The 21,503-nt window shown below is 46.6% G+C and overlaps 1 protein-coding gene across 1 annotated transcript; it reads right to left on the bottom strand.

Moving 5' to 3' along the window:
- Positions 1–66: 66 nt before the first annotated feature.
- On the bottom strand, positions 67–9,652 carry LOC143041150 (uncharacterized). Its single transcript, XM_076212955.1, has 5 exons — positions 9,482–9,652; positions 8,278–8,426; positions 7,492–7,605; positions 4,916–5,776; positions 67–3,649 (listed from the first exon to the last, which is right to left on the bottom strand). The coding sequence occupies exons 1-5, from the start codon at positions 9,639–9,641 to the stop codon at positions 3,515–3,517; spliced, it is 1,419 nt and encodes a 472-aa protein (XP_076069070.1). The 5' UTR covers positions 9,642–9,652; the 3' UTR covers positions 67–3,514.
- Between the last annotated feature and the right edge of the window lie 11,851 nt (positions 9,653–21,503).

Below are 21,503 nucleotides of genomic sequence, written 5' to 3'. Positions count from 1 at the left end.
TGTAGGCCTTATGGTCTTTTGCAGTCTCCTTTATTTCTTATGTTCTTATGTTCTTATGTTCAAAAATAATAATAAATAAATAAGATGAAAAATAAAAGGGAGTGTTTTTATTGCCCTGCAATAGGAAATGTTTGTTGACAATAATAAAATGTACTGTCAATTATATCTCCCTATCAATATCATATCAATCAAGGACCATAAGGCCTTTCTCTGTTCACAGACATTACCATGAAACAGTTATAATTATGTTAAGAATACTTGAATATTGTCAATGAAAAAATATACTGGATAAGGCCCCCAAGTGAGCATATTGCTGGTAAAGAGGTAGAAGGCCCCTAAGTGAGCACATTTCTGGAGAAGAAAGGGTTCCTTAAAGGAATTATTACACGGGGCTTCCACTGGCTTCACTGACAGTTCCTTTGGGTAAAAACCATTTTGGTGACAATAGTTGAATTTTCAAATCTCCAAATATCAAATTACTCTCCATCATATATAGCAAAGCTGAAGGATGAACTAAGAGATTGTAAACCTAGACGAATATTAGACATACTCTTGGAATGTTCCTAGAAGTCTAGGTTTCTAAAAGCAAAGTCATATTCTAGTTGAATTCAAATGGAGGTTGGAGGTAGGATGTTGGAGGAAATATAGCCCAGTGTGATAACTCCTTAATAGAGCACCCAGCTGAAAAAAAGGGGCAGCTGGCCCCTTGGTGAGCTCATTGTAGTTAACAGAGGGCCCCTAAGTGAGCATACTGCTAGAAAAGAAACAATACACCTTTAAGTAAACACATTTCTGGAAAAGAAGCCATGGGTCTCTAAGTGAGCACAATGCAGTAGAATGAAGCGGATGTCATTTGTAATTCATATAGTACTACAACACATTTCACTATACAATAAAGGTGAATACAACACTGTATAATACATTAGCATTAGATCATGACCGAATAAACAATACTGGGTGCAATGAAATGTTACAATATACAAAATAATGTATACAACATAATATATATATATATAGTGTGTGTGTGTGGATTAAGGATTAAACAGCTCTACCACTGGGACTCGAACCCTTGACTGTGCATTATTTTACCACTAGACAAGGACTCTACTATCATGCTATGCAGGACATTAAATCAAATGTTTTGGAACTTGTCTTACACATTCCCAAACATCAACTCTCGCAGCATGGCATGTAGACTTGTTTCATAGAGACTTTTATGCTGGAGAGGTATCAGACAAGTGTGTGAAGTTTTGAAATTTGGATATATATATACACATACCTCATGGTTCTTGGCTCTACTTTGACGAAAGCACCTTTGATGATGATATGACATGTTGATAAGGCACTATTGTTGCATATGAGATATATTACATCTTATGTGTGAAGTTACGACAAATTGATTAACAAGCTCTGCCACTGGGACTTGAACCCTTGGCTGTGCAACTGCTTACTCCACAAGACAAGGACATTAGCATTGTGCCACACTGTTCATATAAAAGTGATGACCTGGAGCTCGACCTGACCATTCGTCAATGATACTCGCACAGTACAGTAAGTAATCAGACTCGATGAAACGAAGATAACCTACTGCACCACGTGAGTGTCATTGGGAATGGCCAAGTCAAGTTTTGGATCGGTACTGTTCATGTGATCAAGCGTGGTGCAATGACATAATCCTTCCCTTGTGGGGTAAGCAGTCACACACCCAAGGGTTTGAGTCCCAGTGGCAGAGACTGTTAATCCATTACATTTTATGTAGTAGGACAGTCACAAAAAAGTATCCACAGGACAGAATGTCTGATTAGTATCTATACTACTAATGCCAAGGGGCCAATATACATACTGTAACAATGATTATTACTATTATATATAATACAAGAAGGCAGGGGAGAGGGGTGGGCGGAGAATGGCTGTATATGGAAGATACTTTGACACGGCTCCAAGGGATTTCTCTCCTCTTCTCTATTTTCTGTACAAGGGGACAGAGAGAGGTGTTACCGATTAATTGGAGCCCCCTTGTTGCTGTGGATGAACTGTGTCTTGCTGCATTGCTTCTGACCTGAGGCAGTGGGCAGGAGACAGGGATGCCCCTTCATCCACGAGGAGCTAAGAGGAGGAGAGAGGAAAGGGTGGTGGATTGGGTGTGGAATGGGTGGACGGGAGTGGGTGCGTGTCTTTGACCTGGCTACCTCCCTTGTAAGGGGGAAGAAGTCTGCTGTGCATAGGCAATAATTATTATTATAATCTATATTATTATTATTATCCATAAACCAAGGGTTTTTGCCCCATTATAAAGGAGGTTCATCCATCTACATACTAAGGGGGGAAAAAGCTCCCAGCATATAGATAGACAGACCTCCCTTATAAAGGGGGGGGGGAACCCTTGGAATACAGATTATAATATTCATTGCCTCAAATTTCTACACATCTCTACAGCAAGGGCCTTATTTCCCCTTTCTAAGGGGTAGCCAAGTCAAAGGTACGCACACATCACATTCCCATCCAACCATTCCACTCCCCATTTGTTTCCTCCCCCTCTCGTCTTAGCTCCTCGTGGATGACAGGTCATCCCTGCCTCCCGCCCAGTGCCTGGGTCTGAAACAAAGCAGCAAGACACCAAAAACATTTGCGAAAAAACAAAAAAAATTACAACACACCGGGAAGCGTGACGAGGCAGCAAAATATAGATTTTCTTTTTTTGTCACCAATGCCTGTATCAGGTTAAAGACCAAAGGCTAATTGAGTCTGCTATGACAATTCACAAATGAATTAGTGGAGCACTTGGACATCGTTACCTTCAAGTCATCGGAAAGTCTACAAATGTGTTTTAGATGTATTCTCATTATTTTGAAAAATGTCACCTACTTTGGGCACAATGATTTTGTCCATTGCAAGCCCTGTCGTGACTTGACCTCCTGCCCTCCCAACTGTACACAGACCTGTACAATTGGGGACAACCAAACCTGACCCAGGGGAAATGAAAACTGTGCAAATCACTGCCAATACTTTTTAAAACATATTTCTATATACCATAGTTCCATCACAACAAGTTATTTCTTTTGTTAGAAAAAGAAAAATGAAAGAAAAGAAAAATATTGTTTGCTTTTTAGTTCTGGCAAAGTAGGGGTCAGGTTTGGGTGTCCCCAAGCGTACATGACGTAACAAAATTGAATTATATGTTATGACACTGTGGACAAATGACTAAATTACACGGGTGTTCTGTCTGCTCAACACAGATCACAGGAACATGGAATGCCGAGAGGCAGACAAGCTACAGCAAAACTGAACTTTCACCAGATTGTTCTCTATTGGAATGCTCTCCAATATTTGGAAAAAAAAAAAAAAAAAAAAAAAAAAATCATATGTGTGTATATATATATATATATATATATATATATATATTATATAATCCAGATACAGAAAGAAAAATCTGAATTTCAATACTTCCCAAGAAAGAGAACTTGCTGTCTCAAGTTAGTGTCACAGACACAGTTGTAGGGTGAGGAGCAGCGAATCAAATGTAGAAATAGTTTTCATAGTCGTTGTACGAGTGAGCTTTCCGTGTTCGAATCTCCGCTTCGTCCATCTTGTCCTCGTCCTCGTCGTCCACGGGCGTTTCGACCAACTCCAAGCCTCGACTCCACGGCAGCTGCACGAGAGGGAAGTCCATTTAATTTTACTTAAAAAAAGGAGACATTTTTATAATTGCGCACATAACCACAGGCTGTAGAGTTTGGACAAATTGATTAAGAAGCTCGACCACGGGGATTAAGACTGTTGCACGTGTGGCTGCTCACCACAGGGGGTAACGCTCTTCATTGCTCTGTGGAAAGCAGTCGCACGCACGTGCAAGAGTTCGAGTCCCCGTGGCGGAGGAACCCGAAGGGCATTTCGGGAGGCCGAACCAACGAGGGAAGTCGATGTGACATTGCTGGTTCCGAAACATTGTTTTTTTTTCATATTTTTACCAAAGTGCCTTTACCCCTCGTAAGGGGGCAGTGGACTATTGTCTGTGCGCTCCAAGGAGTCCATTCGAGTTGTGGCAGACGTCGTCATAGACCACTAGCCATTCTGCAACGTTAACCTTAGTACAAGCCTATCTCTCTCTCTCTCTCTTATTTCACTTCTATGTTCTATTTGAAAATTTCTTTTATCTTTATATTTGCATATAGTAAAGGAAGCTGCCCTATAGTAGTATAATGTAGATAATTTTTAGGAATATAACTGATTTGCATAAGTTCAATGAGACGTGGCAACGTCGAGGAATCATGGGTGAGACAGTGGAGTGGGATGGGCAACAGGTAATCGTTGTTGGTATAATCCTCAAAAGTGATGATGCTGATGTGTACTACCATAGGACGGTTTCCTTTACTACGTACAGAATAAATAAGACAATTTCACATAGTACATACATGGGAAATAAGAGAGAGGGAGATGCACTAGGGTTGTTTAAGAAGGAAATAGGCAAGAATTGGTTTACTAATAGGGTGGTCGATGAATGGAATAAACTTAGTAACCATGTAGTAAGCGCTGAAACCATCAATTGTTTTAAAAAACGATTATACAACTTTATGGATGGGGATGACAGGTGGTGATGGATACGGAGCTGCCTAGTGTAGGCCTTATGGTCTTTTGCAGTCTCCTTTATTTCTTATGTTTTGGCCCGAAGTATGCCACACCCTGAACGGACTCCTTGGAGCGCAGACTATACCACTACTGCTACTACTACTTTTTTTTCTATAACGACCTCTATCCCCGTGGAAGTGCGTAGTGAAAGTAATCAGGATCCGTCTCCCACAGGCATAGTTCATTGCCCCTCCCCCCCACTCTCTCGCCAGTGACTGAGGTCGTCGGCGAACTACTACTACTACTACTACTACTTCTACTACTACTACCCCCGCCAGGAGGACCTCACCTGTCTTCTCACTGCCGACCGTATTCGTGGTGGAGGCTGGGGCTGCGGGGGTCGGAGCGGGGGAGGAGGAGTTGGAGTTGGGGAGAAGCCACCCCCCTCATGCTCCACCCCAACCTCTCCCCCTTCTTCTTCTTCCTCTTCCTCCTCCTCCTCCTCTTCCTCTATCTCGTCCTCGTCCTCCTCTTTGATGTTCCTGGGCTCGCTCCCGGGCCTCCTCCTCCTCCTCAGGCTGCTGCTGCGACTGCCGAAGCTGTGGCTTTTGGCATTCTTCGTCAGGTTGCTGCAGCTGCTGCTGCTGCTGCTCGAGCCCTCGGGAGTGTTGTTGGTGACCGTCGTGGAGCCGTTGAGGGCGATGGTGATTGTGGTGGAGGGCGTCAGGTTCAAGGGCGACCTCAAGGCGAAGGTGCCTGGGTGGTTCGGTTCCTGGGAGGGGGCCGCTTTCCGGAGCGAGGACGAGGACGAGAGGCTGCAGTGGCTGGGCCTCGACGAGGGCGACGTGGGAGTGCTTCGACTCAGCCTGCTGCTGCTGCTGCCGCTGCTGTCTCCTCCTCCTCCTCCTCCCGCAGGACCTTGCGACGACGACGACGACGAGGACGACGATGTCCTCAGAGTCGAGAGTCTCTGCAGGTGGATCTCTTCGTCAGTGCCATTGACCTCATCGCTATTACTGACGTTGTTGTTGTTGTTGTTATAGTGATCAGCACCCGATTTGGGGTTGTTGCCGTTCGGGGTAGTGGCTGCAGAAGGCTTGTGGCGGATGACGAGGCAGGTGTCGTTCTTGCAGGACCAGCGGGAGACGACGCACAGAGGCCGGTCGTCAGGGTGCAGCTTCCTTTCGTCGTCAGGATCCTGGGGGCGGACCTAGCGTGACCAACAGACACACATCAACATACCACACATTCATAAATATATCCCCATCGCCCCAATTACCAGTAGGCAGTACCACCCTTATAAAAAATGTATATATAATAAAATAAATCAATCAATCACAATAGCAGATGCATTACTAGATTATATTTCAAGCACTTTGTAAAGTCTGATATCTTTTGCTTTATGTAATAAACAAAATATAGCTTTTATAGACTAAAAATAAAAATAAGTGTTTACGAGACAAAATATATATAATAAATAGTTACCCCTACACTACTCTTACATTCTTTTTAAATACGTTGAACGATTGACTTCATTTTCTATGACGCCCTACACGAGACAATGTAAGCGTCGTCTTTTGGATCTTGGCTTATTACTCGTAGGTAATATTTAACGATTCACAATAGATAGAAGAAGTGCAAGTGACAAAATATGTTAAGAGGAATCGAAAAACATTTAAGTTTTACTAGATATCTACTGGTTCCTCTAATCTTAGTTGTTCATGTCTGTGTAGTTGTCCAACAATGTTGAATAAATAATTATTAGAATAATTTTACCCTCTGTTATCCAGCCCATTCTGAGGTTACGCCATTTTTTGACATTCACATATTTCAAATTAAAAACACGGAGGCGCCCCTACGGTAAAATAACAAAATATCACTATATACAAAAAACAAATATATACATTAATTTAAATTGACAATTGACTAAATAAAATTAGATTCTATTACAACACCAATTTGGAGCTTACAGTACCAAAATAGAATAGAAATATAAAACAAAATACATTAATTACAATGAATAGGTAACTAAATAAAATTAAAATCGGTGGCAGAACATATTCGAAGTTACAACATAAAGCAACTATATAAACATAAACAAGTTAAATCAAAATAGGCATATTAATCAAAATAGAAATTAATAAACGAATATACAGATTTAGAAACGATGACAACAACTCGAAGTCATAGACGACGTGCGGACAAACATCAGAAGCCTGACATTAAGGCAGCGTTTCTCAACCAATCAGGGTTCCGGGGAACCCTTATTGGTTCCGCAAAAGGTCCCTAAAGGTTCCGCAAAATGTCTTTAAGGGTTCCGCAAGAACAAGTGAGAAGCTAATGCACTTTTGATCTTGTTTATTTAATTTCATATACGTAATATAATTAAACACGCACGACATATTCTTGGTTATTGTAATAATGTAATATAGACACCATCCTATCCAACCTATTTATTATTACGATGAAAATAAAATGAGAAAGATATGGTAATTTTTTTTTTTTTTTAAGCGCAGGGGTTCCTTGAGACATACAATTTGTTTCAAAGGTTACGACGTAAGGGTAAAAAGGTTGAGAAACGCTGCATTAAGGGCTTATCGCACTAGGCTTCTTCCACGAGCTTCTTCACCAGCAGCAGCAGCGCCGACCGTTGAAAATTCCTTTGAGTGCAAAACGACTTCGATGACAATATTCTGTTTGTCAAATATCAAATTATCTTTCCCCCATAAATATAGCAAAGCTGAAGGATGAACTGAGAGATTGTAAATCTAGACAAATGTTAGACACACTGGTGAAATGTTCTTAGACAAATCTATACTTCTGTAAGTGAAGTTATAGTCTCGTTGAATTCAAATGGAGGTAGGATGTCGGAGGAAAATTGGCCCAGTGCGATAGCCCCTTGACGGAGGCCCCCTAAGGACTCACCTCGTAGAGGGAATAATTGTTGATGCTGTCAGAGATGTTGTTGCAGCTGAGGACCAGCGCGATGAGTTCGTCGCAAGTCGTCCTCTCCGTCACCAGCAAAGACTTGTACTGCGACTGTGGGTGGAGGAGGAGGAGGAGGATGAAGTTGACAACCATCAGTTGATTGACATTTAGTCAAATCAGTGCTGATTCTAGTTTAACTCAATGGAAACCTCGGCGGGGGACAGAAAATGGACCCATTGGAATTGGACCCAGGGTCCATTTTCTATAGCGGAAAATGGACCCTGACTAAAATATGCAACTCTTTCGTTAAGTTTGGTACTTTAATGAACAAAATTTAGTAACACATGTTGATGGGTTATTTGTTTATAAATAGAACAAAAAAATCCACTTTTCAAGTGTTTTGAGTGTGGGGGTCCACTTTCTATGGGGGTCCATTATCTACCACAGATAGATCTCTCTGGGAAGAGACTTATGGACTGTCTGTGTTGGTTAGTGCGGGGCTCTTTCCCGGATCAAAAGAGGAGGAGGAGGAAGGGAAGCCGACGCCGGTGGCCAGCTCCCCCATTGTGTGTGAACATATGCAAGAAATAGGCCCTGTTTACACTAGCGGTTGGAACCGCGCGGAAACCGTGGCGGCACCGCATAGTAAAAAAAAAAAAAAAAACGCGGTTGTGTGTGAACGCCTCCACTGACTTCCACTGTCATTGAACAGCCGCGGTTCAAACCGCTCGTGTGACAGGGGCTACATATACACCCCCCCCCTCCCGAGTCCCTGCTTCTTACCCCTTGGACCAGCGCCCCGTCGTAGACTCGAACCAGACCTCCGGGGCGCATCTTGAGGGCGAACCTGGAGTCGCCCTTAGGGTGACACATCTGGAGCTCGGCGGGGCGCGCCTCGTCCTCCAGCGTCAGGCAGGTCCTCACCGCGCCTCCTGCGATCGAGAAAAACAAAAAACAACAATAATAAGGCCCTGTTCACACTAGCAGCTTGAGCCGGGCAGTTTCCGCGCGGAAACCGCGGCGGTATCTCATAGTCAAGGGAAAACTGCGTTTGTGGGTGAACGCCTCCGCTGACGTTGTAATTGAACCGCCGCGGTCCAAACCGCCAGTGTGAACAGGGCCTAACAATAACAACATTAACAAAAATGACAATGTTAATGATAATAACAATATATCCATACTTAAAGGGCTTCTAAACAATATACACTTATTGAAAATATTTCATGCATTGTTGCGCACGCACGCACACACACACACACACACTCGCATGAGAGAGACAGAGAGAAAGAGAGAGGAGAGGGTGAGAGAGAGAGAGAAAAGGGGTGGTCAGGCTGCATACAACTAAACAAACAATTAAACAAGGAAATGAGCGAGTAAATAAATAGAGAAATCAAATTACTGATAAGGAAATAATGAAAACAAAGAAAAGTGTAAATGGGATCAATTGTAGAATTGACACCCCGCCCCACAAGGCAAGGCAAGGCAAGGCAAGGCAAGGCAAGGCAAGGACTCTACCGCTCTTGCACCACGACTGATTGTGAGGTAAAGGAACGACCAGAAGCTTGACCAGGCCATTCCCCCAACGACATCACTGGTGCGGTGTAGTAGGTCATCTTAAATCAGTGGTTCCGAACCCCAGGGTCGCGACCCAAACTAGGGTCGCGAGGGTGTTTTTGAGGGTCGCCAGAGGGTATTTTTTAACTTTTTTTTTATTCAAGTTTTTTATTCAAGTTATTCAAGTATTTAAATTCATTGTGCTAGTAACTATAAACTGAACTATAAAAAACGAAAGTTTATAAACATTATGCAAGTACGTAGAAATATAACATGAAATGGTTGAATTTATTGTTACAATTAGGGTCGCGACTCCAGGCCAAGAGTGGATTTAGGGTCGCAGCCAAAAAAGGTTGGGAAACACTGGCTTAAGTGAATGAATGAGTGAACGAAGGCAAAAGGTGCCACGCCTTGGATGCGTCGGGCGTCTTACCGGCCTTGCGAACGGTGACCTCCATGGTGAGGTAGAAGAGGTTGGGGTCCCGATGCTTCATCCGGAACTTGGAGAGGAGAGAGTGCACCACCTCCCGGCAGCTGGTGGCGTACGAAACGCAGACCGTCTTGTACTCCATGTCCTGCAGGAGGCAACGCATGCCCACGCGCACCGTCGTCTGCAAAACACAAGAGGAATCGTCCTGAGCTTAAGCAGGCGGCGTCTTGGTCTTAGATCGGGGGTGGGGGGTGGGGGTGGTGGCAGGCGGCATAGGCGACGCGACACAGAGAAAAGGCAAACTTCCTGTTGCTGAATTCAAGTAGTATTGTTCGAACGCCTCTCTCTCTCAATTGAAATGATTCAAGATGAGCATTTCAAGTGAGGGAGAGAGAGTTCAGAGTGTACTACTTGAATTGAGCAATAGAAAGTCTGCCTTTGCCTGTGCTGCGTCGCCTGCGTCTCAGTTGGCGCTTAGGCTGACTGAGAGAATGGCGTGCGCGGACCGCATAACAATCTTGTTCAATACGATACAGTGAATGCACAAAACATAAAGACAAACCACACATTTTTTGCCAATACACAACATACACAAAATAGATACAAACACAAAAAAGTAGACAACAAACATTAATAAAAAAAAATGTACAGTGCGGCGTCAGGGTGTCAGATGGTTTCAATATTGCCGTCTCAAAGAAAACGGAATGCGAAGAAGACGAGTGCTAGTGAGTCCGGGCCTTAAGCCCAAGAAACCGTGCAAGGGGGTTCCCCCGTGTCTTTAATGGGAGGTGGCAAAGTCCATGGCATCCCCCCAACCCCCACTCCCATTCGTAACCCCTCTGCTTCTCTCTCATCTTAGCTCATCGTGGATGTGTTGTATGTGTGTCTGTATATACATATGTAAGTAATGTATGTTATGCATGTATGCACGAATGCATGTATGTACGTACTTATGCATGTACGTAATGTATGTATATACGTTATGTATATATGTACGTTATCTATGTATATACATAATGTATGTATTTATGTATGAATGTACGTATTTACATATGTTATGTTCATATATAGAATACATGTTTTCGGTGTCTCGCTGCTTTGTTTCGAACCCAGGCGCTGGGCGGGAGGCAGGGATGACCCGTCATCCACGAGGAGCTAAGAGGTAAGGAGGGGGGAAACAAATGGGAGGATGGGAGTGGGTGCGTGACTTTGACTTGGCTACCCATATTAGAAAGGAGAAATAAGGCCCTTGCTGTAGAGATGGATAGAAATTTGAGGCAATATTAGAATCTGTATTTCAAGGGTTCCCCCCCCCCTCCCTTTTATAAGGGAGGTCTATCTATTCATATGCTAGGAGCTTCCCCCTACCACCTTGGTATATAGATAAATTATAATAATTATTGCCTATATACAGCAAGGACCTCTTCCTCCTTACAAGGGAGGTAGCCTAGTCAAAGGCACGCACCCACTCCCATCCAACCATTCCACCCTTTCCCCCCTTCTCCTCTAAGCTCCTCGTGGATGAAGGGTCAGCCCTGTCTCCCGCCCACTGCCTGGGTCAGGAGCAATGCAGCAAGATACAGCTCATCCACAGCAACAAGAGCACTTCAATTCATCGGTGATCCCCCTTCTCTGTGGCCCCCCCCCCTTCCTCCGCGAGGCAAAGAATGGGGTCGGTCAGACCGACAAACCGCCGGCATGGGGGGGTATCACACACGGCTTCACCATCAGCGCCGACCGTTGAAAATTTGTTGGAGACAAAACGACTTCGGTTACAAAATTCAAATTTTCAAATCTTCAAATATAAATTATCTTTCCATCTAGCAAAGCCGAAGGATGAACTAAGATTGTCAACCTAGACGAACGTTAGACACACTGTTGAAATGTTCCTAGGAAGTCTAGATTTGTGTACGCGAAACCATATTCTAGTTGAATTCAAATGGAGGTTGGAAGTAGGATGTCGGAGGTAAAATGGCCCAGAAGTCTGGATTTCTGTAAGCGAAGTATTGTTCTAGTTATTCAAATGGGTGTTGGAAAATTACCCCAGTGTGATAACACACCCTTAAAGGATGTCAAGTGGAGGGCCACTCTTGCCTGGGAGAAGAAGAGGGAGAGGAAAAAGAAAAGGAAGAAGAGGTGGGAAAAGATTAAGAAGAGGAAGAAGAATAAGAATAAGGAGAATAAGGAGAATAATAATGATAATAATGATAATAAACAATGAGAAGGAGAAGAGGAAGAAAATGAAAAATGCCGCAATGCCTTGTCCTGTAGTTGCTTCCCCCTTTTCATTTTTTTGTTTTTATTCATTTTTCCTCGGAATGCTCGGCGTTCATGAGAGTGCGGACTCGAAAAATGGGAGCCTGCCTGGCCACGAGGTACAATGTCAAACAAACAAACAAATAAACGAATAAACAAATTAACTCAATAAAAAAATAAGAACCACCGTTTTTGCACACACACACACACACACACACACACACACACACACACACACACACACACACACACACACACACACACACACACCACCACCACCACTACCTCCTCCTCCTCCTCCTCCTCCTCGAGAGTGAGTCGAAGATCCGGCCTCCACTTCTCTTCCTCACCTCCTCGTCCTCCTCTCGAAAGAGGTCAAAGGTCCCACTCGACCGAGCGATAGGGTTAAGATCGGGGGGGCGCCGTCGCTGCTAGGGGCTAAATCTATTGGCATTTCCCTCTCCATTGGTAAGAGGCGAGCGGGGGAGAAGGGAGGAGGAGGAGGTGGAGGAGGAGGAGGAATAGGAGAAAGAGAAGAAGGAAGAGGAAGAGGAGAGGGAAGAGGAATAGTAGGAAAATGAAGAGGAGGCGGAGGAGGAGGTCGAGGAGGAAAAAGAGGAGGAGGAAAAGGATCAGAAGGAAAAGGAGCAGGAGGAGGAAGAAGAGGAGGCAGAGGGGGAGGAATAGGAGGAAGAGAGGAGGAAGAGGAGGAAGAGAGGAGGAAGAGGAGGAGAAGGAGGAAGTGGAGGCTGAGGTAGAGGAAGCTGAGGTGAAGGTAGAGGAGGAGGGGGAAGAGAGGAAGAGAGGAGGAGGAAGAGAGGAGGAGGGGGAAGAGAGGAGAGAGGAGGAGGGGGAAGAGAGGAGGAGGGGGAAGAGAGGAGAGAGGAGGAGGGGGAAGAGAGGAGAGAGGAGGAGGGGGAAGAGAGGAGAGAGGAGGAGGGGGAAGAGAGGAGAGAGGAGGAGGGGGAGAGGAAGAAGGGAGGAGGGGGAGAGGAAGAGAGGAAGAGAGGGGGAGAGGAAGAGAGGAGGGGGAAGAGAGGAAGAGAGGAGGGGGAAGAGAGGAAGAGAGGAGGGGGAAGAGAGGAAGAGAGGAGGGGGAAGAGAGGAAGAGAGGAGGGGAAGAGAGGAAGAGGGGAAGAGAGGAAGAGAGGATGAGGAGGGGTGGAAGAGAGAGGCCCTCGACACAAGAGGATGAGGAGGAGGGTTGACTCAAGAGAGGGCCTGGATCCTTTTGTTTGTTTGTTTGTTTGTTTGTTTGTTTGTTGAGCAACACTCCTCCTCCTCCTCCTCCACAGAACAGAACACATGTAGGTATCGGGCCATGTACAGTACGTGAGCTAACCTAACTTAAGCTAACAGTGAGTAGAGAACAGAAGAACATAAGAATGGGGGGCGGGGCGAAACTGCAAGAGACCACAATTATAAGGACTAAAGGGGGGAAAGGAGGGAGGGAGGGAGGAGGAGTATTAGGAAAAGCATTAGGAAGAGATGTAGAAAAAGAGGAAGAGGAAAGATGAAGTGGAGAGGGAAGGTGGAGGAGGAGGAGGAGGAGCAGGTGGTGGAGGAAGAGGTGGAAGTGGAAGAGGTGGAGGAGTAAAAGGAGGAGAATGAAGAAGAAGAGGAGTGTGAAAAGGAGGAGTGTGAAGAGAAGGAGTGTGAAGAGGAGGAGGAGGAGGAGGAAGAGGAGGAGGAGGAGGAAGAGGAGGAGGAAGAGGAGGAGGAGGAGGAGGAGGGCGAATTGGGGTAGAAGTAATTTGTGGCCGGAAACTATGGAAGAGCACAAAAGGAATCCAACACTCCCCTCCCCCCCTCCCCCCCTCCCCTCCTCCCCCCTTCCCCTCCAAAGAGACTTTCTCCAAACTGCCTGGTTCCCGCAAACAAATGATTTAAAAGTAAAGGACTGGGGGGGGTAAATGGGGGGTGAAAGGGGGGAGTGTTGAGGGTTGGGGAGGGGGAGGGGGAAAGGGTGAGAGAGAGGGGGTGAAAGAGAGGGAGAGAGAGAAGGGGTTGTGGGAAGAGGGAGGGGGATAGCAGGAAAGGAGAGAAAGAAAAGAGGGGAAAGGAAGTGGGGGAGGGGGGAGAGTGAAGAGGGGAGGAATTGGGACGAGGAAGGGGAGGAGGAAGGGGAGGAGGGAGAAGGGGAGGAAGGGATGGGGGATTTTTTTTTTTTTTTACGAAGAAGGATAGAAGGGACAGGGGGAAGGGAAAGGGGGAGAGAAGGGGGAAAGGGGGAGAAGGGGAGAGAAGGGGGGAAGGGGGAGAGAAGGGGGGGAGAGAAGGGGGGAAGAGAAGGGGGGAAAGGAAGGCACATAAGTTCCAACGGACAAGAAGAAATAAGAAAAACAACGAAATAAACGAAACCAACAACATAAACCTAAGGAGGACCTCCTGGGAAAAGAGAAAGAGAGAGAGAGAGAGAGAGTGAGAGAGAGAGAGAGAGAGAGAGAGAGAGAGAGAGAGAGGGGGGGGGAGGGGGGAGAGAGAGTGGGAGAGAGAGTGGGAGAGAGGGGGGAAGGGGAGAGAGGGGGAAGGGGAGAGGAGAGAGAGAATGAGAGAAAAAGAGAGAGAGAGAGGGGGAGAGAGAGAGAGGAACAGGCCAAGTTTTCGGTAATATAGCTGTCGTGGCTATTAGAGGTGTGTGGGAGAGGGGGAGAGAGGGAAGGGGAGAGAGCGGGAGAGGGAGGGAGCGGGATAGTGAGGGAGAGAGAATGAGAGGGAGAAAGAGTGAGAAAGAGGGGAGAGAGAGAGAGAAAGAGAGAGAGAGAGAGAGAGAGAGAGAGAGAGAGAGAGAGAGAGAGAGAGAGAGAGAGAGAGAGAGAGAGAGAGAGAGAGGAAGTTGTGCAGGATTGTCCGGAACTCAACGGACAGGTGGATGGGTGGGTGGGGGGATTGCATTCCTGCGACCCCCAATCAACTCTCCCGAAGTTCTTGACCTTTCCCCCCTTCCCCCCATAGAATGCAACAACAACAACAACAAGAAGCGGGTAACCCGCCATCTATCTTCGTTTGGTCAAATCGGAGACCATTCCCTACTTTTGTCGGCTTGTTTGCTTGCTTGCTTGTTTATCGGTCTTTATGAAGGGGAAGGGGGGAGAAAGGGGAAGGAAGAGGGGAGGGGAAGGGGAAGGAAGAGGGGAGGGGAAGGGGAGGGGAAGGGGAGGAGGGAGAAGGGGAAGAAGAGGGAGAAGGGGAGGAGAGGGAGAGGGATGGGGAGGAGAGGGAGAGGGATGGGATGGAGAAGGAGAGGGATGGGGAAGAGAGGGAGAGGGATGGGGAGGAGAAGGAAGGGGAAGGGGAGGAGGGGAAGGGAGAGGAAAGAGGAGGAGGGAAGAATCGAAGAGGAAGGAAGAGGGGGGAGGAGGGGAGGAGAGGGAGAGGGATGGGGAGGAGAGGGAGAGGGATGGGGAGGAGAAGGAAGGGGAAGGGGGAGGAGAAGGAAGGGGAAGGGGAGGAGGGGAAGGGAAAGGAAGGGGAAGGGGGAAGGGGGAGGGGAAGGGAGAGGAAAGAGAGGAGGAGGGGAAGGGAGAGGAAAGAGAGGAGGAGGGGAAGGGAGAGGAAAGAGAGGAGGAGGTAAGAGGAGAAAAGGAGGAGAGGAGGAGGAGAGGACAAGGAAAGGTGGAGGAGGAGAACGGGAGGAGGAGAGGGGAAAGAGGGAGAACAGAAATGGAGACAACCAAGAACCTGTTCACACTGGTGGTTTGAACCGCGCGGAAACCGCGGCGGTACTGCATAGTCAAAGAAAAACTGCGCGGTTTCGTGTGAACGCCTCCATGGACTTAGGGTGCGTGAGCAGGGCCTTAGATAGTATATTATGGTTTGGCATCAAACGATTTATACCAGATGAAGGAGGGAGGAGGGGTGGGGGGAGGAGGGGTGGGGGGAGGAGGGGTGGGGGGGAGGAGGGGTGGGGGGAGGAGGGGTGGGGGAGGAGGAGGGGTGGGGGAGGAGGGGTGGGGGGAGGATGATGGGTGGGGGAAGGAGGGGGGTGGGGGGGAGGAGGGGGTGGGGGAGGAGGGGTGGGGGAGGAGGGGTGGGGGAGGAGGAGGGGTGGGGGGAGGAGGAGGGGTGGGTGGAAGGAGGGGTGGGGGAAGGAGGAGGGGTGGGGGAGGAGGAGGGGTGGGGGAGGAGGAGGGGTGGGGGAGGAGGAAGGGTTGAGGAGGAGGAAGGGTTGAGGAGGAGGAAGGGTTGAGGAGGAGGAAGGGTTGGGGAGGAGGTGGTGTTGGAAGGAAGAGTGGGTGGAGGGAGGAGGAGGAAAAGGACCTGACAACCCAAGGTTCACTCCCCCCCCCCCCCGGGATCTGTGAGCCTGGGCCCCGGGGGGAAATGCTCCAATGGGGGAGGGGGGAAGGGGGGAGATGGGGTGGGTGTTGAAGGAAATGATTGTGGTCATTGTAACGGAACCTGACACCGTCAGGTGTTGCCAGCAGTGTTGCCAGTCACGGTCTCCTAGGAGAGTGCGGGATTCGAACCCACGATTATGAGAATGCGAGATTAGCACGCCTTCGATGACGTCACCATGGAAGAGAACACGTAAGATTTTCGTAGACAATGAAGTAACTAAAGGCTTTATCGCACTGGGCCATTTTCCTCCAACCCCCGATTTATCGGCGGTACGTATCGCCCACCTCCAGCACTTTCTTCCGCCGTCAAATCCTCGTGGCAGAATATTTGGTTTTCTCAACAATCTACACAAGAATGTCATTTGATATTATGCTGGAGGAAAATTGGTTTCCTCCAGCATATGAGATTCCTTCCCGAAAGCTGCGGCTGGCTGCAAGTTTGGTCCAACAGTCGGAGGAAACATAGCCCAGTGTGATGGCGCCTCTAAGCGACAGAAAGCCACAAAACACAATAAGCTTTTGTTTAGTTTGCGAAATCGTCCTCGGCTCGCCACGCGCAACAAAGGGCAATACCATCCCTCCACGCACGCCACTCACTGCAATTGGGAACCGAAGACGGGGTGCGGGATTCGAACCTTTAACTAACCGAGTGCAGGACTCGAACCCATAACTAAACGAATGCGAGGCCAGATCGCTTCTGACGATGGAACCAGCTTAACAAAGAAGTCCCGAAAACAGATTTAAGATGAATAATACTAAAATCTTTTACTGATAATATTACTACTACTACTACCACTACTAATAAAAGTAATAAAAATATACTAAAACACTAAAACCTTTGATTGTTTAGCCTAAGCAGTTTAAGTCAAAAGGGCATGTGCGTCGTACAGAAAATGATTAATACTCAAGGAAAAAAAAGAAAGAAAATGATATATAAAATTGGGTCGCCCACAACCTGCACAAGGAGCCAAGATAAATGGGAAACGATTGGAATGGGTGGGGGAGTGTGTGCGTACCTTTGACTTGGCTACCCACCTTATAAGGGGAGTGGGAAGCTTTTGGTATGTGGATATAGACCTATAAATATGAACTCTTAGTCTGGAAAAAAAAGTTACCGATGTAGACAGGGTCATCATATTAAGACCGGGTAAAACGCGGATAATTGCTCACCGGACAGTTGCTCACCGGAGAAGTAACAAATAGGACATTTGCTCACCAAAGGATTATTTTAGTTATATTGAAGTTTATTACAGCAATAATATACAAACATATATATTGTTTGTTATTAAGTTCAAGAAAAATAAAATATAATCCTTTGGTGAGCAAATGTCCTATTTGTCACTTCTCCGGTGAGCAACTGTCCGGTGAGCAACTGTCCGGTGAGCAACTGTCCTACACCCCATTAAGACAACAGGGAATAACTCGGGTCATGGTTTTAAGCAGGACAAATTATATTTAAGGAGCAAATAGGCAAGAACTGGTTTATTAACAGAGTGGTTAACTTGGTAACCATGTGAGGAACGTTGAAACATTTGGTTATTTTATGAGATGGTGAGATTACGTTATGGATGAGGATGACAGTTGGTACGGGAGATGCAACAACCTTGTGTAAGCCTTATAGTCTCTTCGAGTCTCCTCCATTCTTATGTTCATTTCGGAAAAACGGAGGAGAGATCTCCTCTCTCCCTATAGAATTGTGGCAAGTTGTGGAGGTCAAGAGGCCTTTCAAAGTGTGGAGGTAAATAGTGGAGGCAGGCAGGTGGAGTATATAGACCACTCGGCGCGCATTGTATTGCCCACGTGTGCTCGCGACCTGACACACCTGCCTGGTCAACGTGACCCGACGTTGACTCAACCCAATCGCAATTAGAGATAATTAGCACCACGGGAGCTTGTCCACGGGGTGTATATATACGGCTTTGGCCACAAGTAAATAATGTGACGACGGCCTCTACCATAGCTCGCTTAAAACATAAATATATAAACAAATAAAATAAGTAAATAAATGAATAAACAGATAAAGATAAATCAGTCTAATTCTGTCCCGTCCAAATAAAGGGCGAACTCTCACCTCTCTCCCTTTCCCTCCCTCCCATCTGACGAGTGCAGCCCTGCGGGAGGAACAGGAACGCCCGTCATTAGCTCTGAGCTCTCATGCGGGAAGGTAATAGCTGTCGATCTCGAGTCCAACACGTGGTCCAAGAGCATAATGGTGAATCACACACACACACACACACACTGAGCAATTACACACACACACTGAGCAATTACACACACACACACACACACACTGAGCAATTACACACACACACAGGCACACTTCCGGCGCCATTAATGCAAGCAAGCAAGGAACTTGGCCGTTCATGAGTGCATTGCATGCAAGGAGAGCGAGCGAGCGAGCGGGCGACCCGCAAATGACGACGACGAGCGAGCGCGGATAATGGCGCCAATTCCAAAGCCTCTAAAAGCCAGTCGTGGGACTAATTGTAGAATCTCTCCACCCCCCACCCCCGACACACGCACACACACACACACTGATCGATAAAGACCCTAAATGCTCCGCCGTCACTCAGGTCGTGGTGACGTTTTTCTAGGACTCCATTCACGGTTTGGGAGCATTGAGGGTTGTTATGTTAGGTTATTCCAAAAACGTTACCATGACCTGAACGACGGCGTATCCTGAGTGACGGCGGAGCACTTCGGACCTCCAACGTTCACCAATCATGAGTCACTTTTGAGCCATCAATGTTTTGATACACACACACACACACACACACACACACACACACACGTACATACATTATGTATACATTTACGGAAGACAAGGGTCTGAGTCTATTCTCGATTAGTTACATACTAAGTTTTTTCATACACATGCATACATGCACGCACGCACATATATGGCAAATGCATCACACATGCATACACACATACACGCCAAGGTTTGACAAATGGAAAAAGACGGTACCCTATGAGTATAGCTCCAACATGGTACACAACAATGAGGTACACACACACACACACACACACACACACACACACACACACACACACACACACACACACACACACATGGGGCATATATATGATACATATATAAAAAACGCCCCTATCCCATTTATAAGGTCCTGTTCACACTAGCGGTTCCAACCGCGACGGTACAATTACAAAGTAAGTCAATGGAAACGTTCACACACAACCGTGCAGTTTTTCCTGGACTATGCGGTACCGCCGCGGTTCCCGTGTGGCTCAAACCGCAAGTGTGAACAGGGCCGAAGGGAAGGAGGGAAGGGAGGAAGGAAGGAAGGAGGAAGGAAGGAAGGAGGGAGGGGGGCGTCCAAGACGTAGCAGAGTTTTTTTTTTCCAAAATGATGTGGGGGGGGGGGGGTTGCAAATCCAAATGTCCGCCGACACCGTTTGTGTAAGTCCGAGTTTCATCCCCCACTCCCCACCCCCGTCCGCTAGCACCATTACTCCGTAATGCTAACCACAGAAGTAGTTTCTCTCTCCTCCTCCTTCCCCCCTTCCCCCTCCTCCTTCCCTCCTCCTCCAGCCTCTTCTGTAACGCTATTTATTTCTTCTTGATAATTACTACATCACTATGCAGTCACTGTCTCAGTGTTTAAACGCACTGCATGAACACGTACACACACGTACACTCATGTACACATACGTATACACACGTACACTCGTGTGCACTTGCGTACACACAAATGTAGTCAGTCAGTCAATATTATTGGTTTGACTGAGAAACATACAGAGTGAACCACAGTTCGGTAATTACACACACACACTATACATACATGAACGCACGAACACACACACACACACACACACACACGCACACACACACACACACACAAACCGCTACAAAAACAGTGCCATCCCATCCATTGTGCACATAATGAACTCCATGTAAACTTGTACCGTGTATATACTCCAAGTTTTATATTTTTAATCAACTTTTGTAATGTATTATTGTCAGTGTACCACTGCAATCAAAATAAATCTTTCATTATTATTATTATTATTACTATTATTATTACAAACCACGACTCGACGAAATGTCTCTCGTGAGAGTGAATGCTCGAGAGTGCGAGTGTGTGTGTTTATTCGTATATGTGCGTGTGTGTACGTGTTTATGCGTATTTGTGTGTGTACGTGTGTGTTTGTGTGTATTTGTGTGTGTGTATTTGTGTGTGTGTATGCGTGTTTATGTGTATTTGTGTGTGTGTGTAGGTACGTGTTTATGCGTATTTGTGTGTGTACCTGTGTGTGTGCGCGTATTTGTGTGTGTTAGTGTGTGTGCGTGTGATTGTGTGTCGGTAGGTGTGTGTGTGTACACGCACACACGGAGGTAGAGGAAGAGGAAGAAGAGAAGAAAGAAGAACAGGAAGAGGAGATAGAGGAAGAAGAGGAGACAAGGGAAAGAGGAAGTAAATGAAGAAAAGAAAGTGGAGGAAGAGGAGAAGAATGAAGTAAATTAAGAAGAGGAAATGGAGGAAGAGAAGGAAGAGGAGGAAGAAGAGGGGGAAGAAAAGGAAGAAGAGGGAGAAGAGAAAGAAAAAGAAGAGGAAGAAGAGAAAAGGAAGGAAGAAAGAGGAAGGAGGAGGAAAGAGGAAGGAGGAGGAAAGAGGAAGAATAGGAAGAGGAGGAAGAGGAGGAGGAAGAAGAGAAGGAAGAAGAGGACGAAGAAGAAGAGAAGGAAGACAATGCATGCATATGTGTGTGTGTGTGTGTGCGTGTGTTCGCATGCACACGTATGTCCCAGTATTCGTGTGTATAAATTGGCGTGTGCGTGCGTGCGTGCGAGCGTGTTCCTCCGCGGGGCACATTCTTGGGCAGGTCACTACTACTATTCCTCTTCCTCCTCCTCCTCCTCCTCTTCCTGCTGCAGGATGCAACCTACAGTAAGAGGAGATAACACACACACACACACACACACACACACACACACACACACACACACACACACACACACACACACACAGAGCTCGACAGTATAGTGGTACGGCTTTCTTCCGCTAATTCAATGATCCGAGTTCGAGTCCTACCCAGGGCTCAACCATCCGGTAATACAACTCCGGTGGGCAAAATTTTAGAAGAGGGGGAGTGAAAGACTGTGTGTGTGTGTGTGTGTGTGTGTGTGTGTGTGTGTGTGTGTGTGTGTGTGTGTGTGTGTTGAGCAATACATAGAAATTTGCGTGGTAATATTCGTGGCCATTTATCTGTTTAATATGCTGCACTACTATCCGGTAATACAACTCCGGTGGGCAAAATTTTAGAAGAGGGGGAGTGAAAGACTGTGTGTGTGTGTGTGTGTGTGTGTGTGTGTGTGTGTGTGTGTGTGTGTGTGTGTGTGTGTGTGTGTGTGTGTGTGTTGAGCAATACATAGAAATTTGCGTGGTAATATTCGTGGCCATTTATCT

Source organism: Oratosquilla oratoria, chromosome 30 (genome assembly GCF_046742065.1).
Source record: "Oratosquilla oratoria isolate Oo_2021 chromosome 30, ASM4674206v1, whole genome shotgun sequence".
Classification (NCBI taxonomy): Eukaryota; Metazoa; Arthropoda; class Malacostraca; order Stomatopoda; family Squillidae; genus Oratosquilla; species Oratosquilla oratoria.
The sequence above is the reverse complement of the archived record's forward strand: the minus strand, read 5'-3'. Positions and strand labels throughout refer to the sequence as shown.

Bases quoted from the DNA above. Each gene is read 5' to 3' on its own strand.
- LOC143041150 (XM_076212955.1), bottom strand. From the start codon at position 9,641: ATGCGTTGCCTCCTGCAGGACATGGAGTACAAGACGGTCTGCGTTTCG. The intron at 5,777-7,491 runs GTGAGTCCTTAG...TGGTCACGCTAG, and splicing joins ACAATTATTCCCTCTACGAG to GTCCGCCCCCAGGATCCTGA. The intron at 3,650-4,915 runs GTGAGGTCCTCC...CCTCTCGTGCAG, and splicing joins GGTCGGCAGTGAGAAGACAG to CTGCCGTGGAGTCGAGGCTT.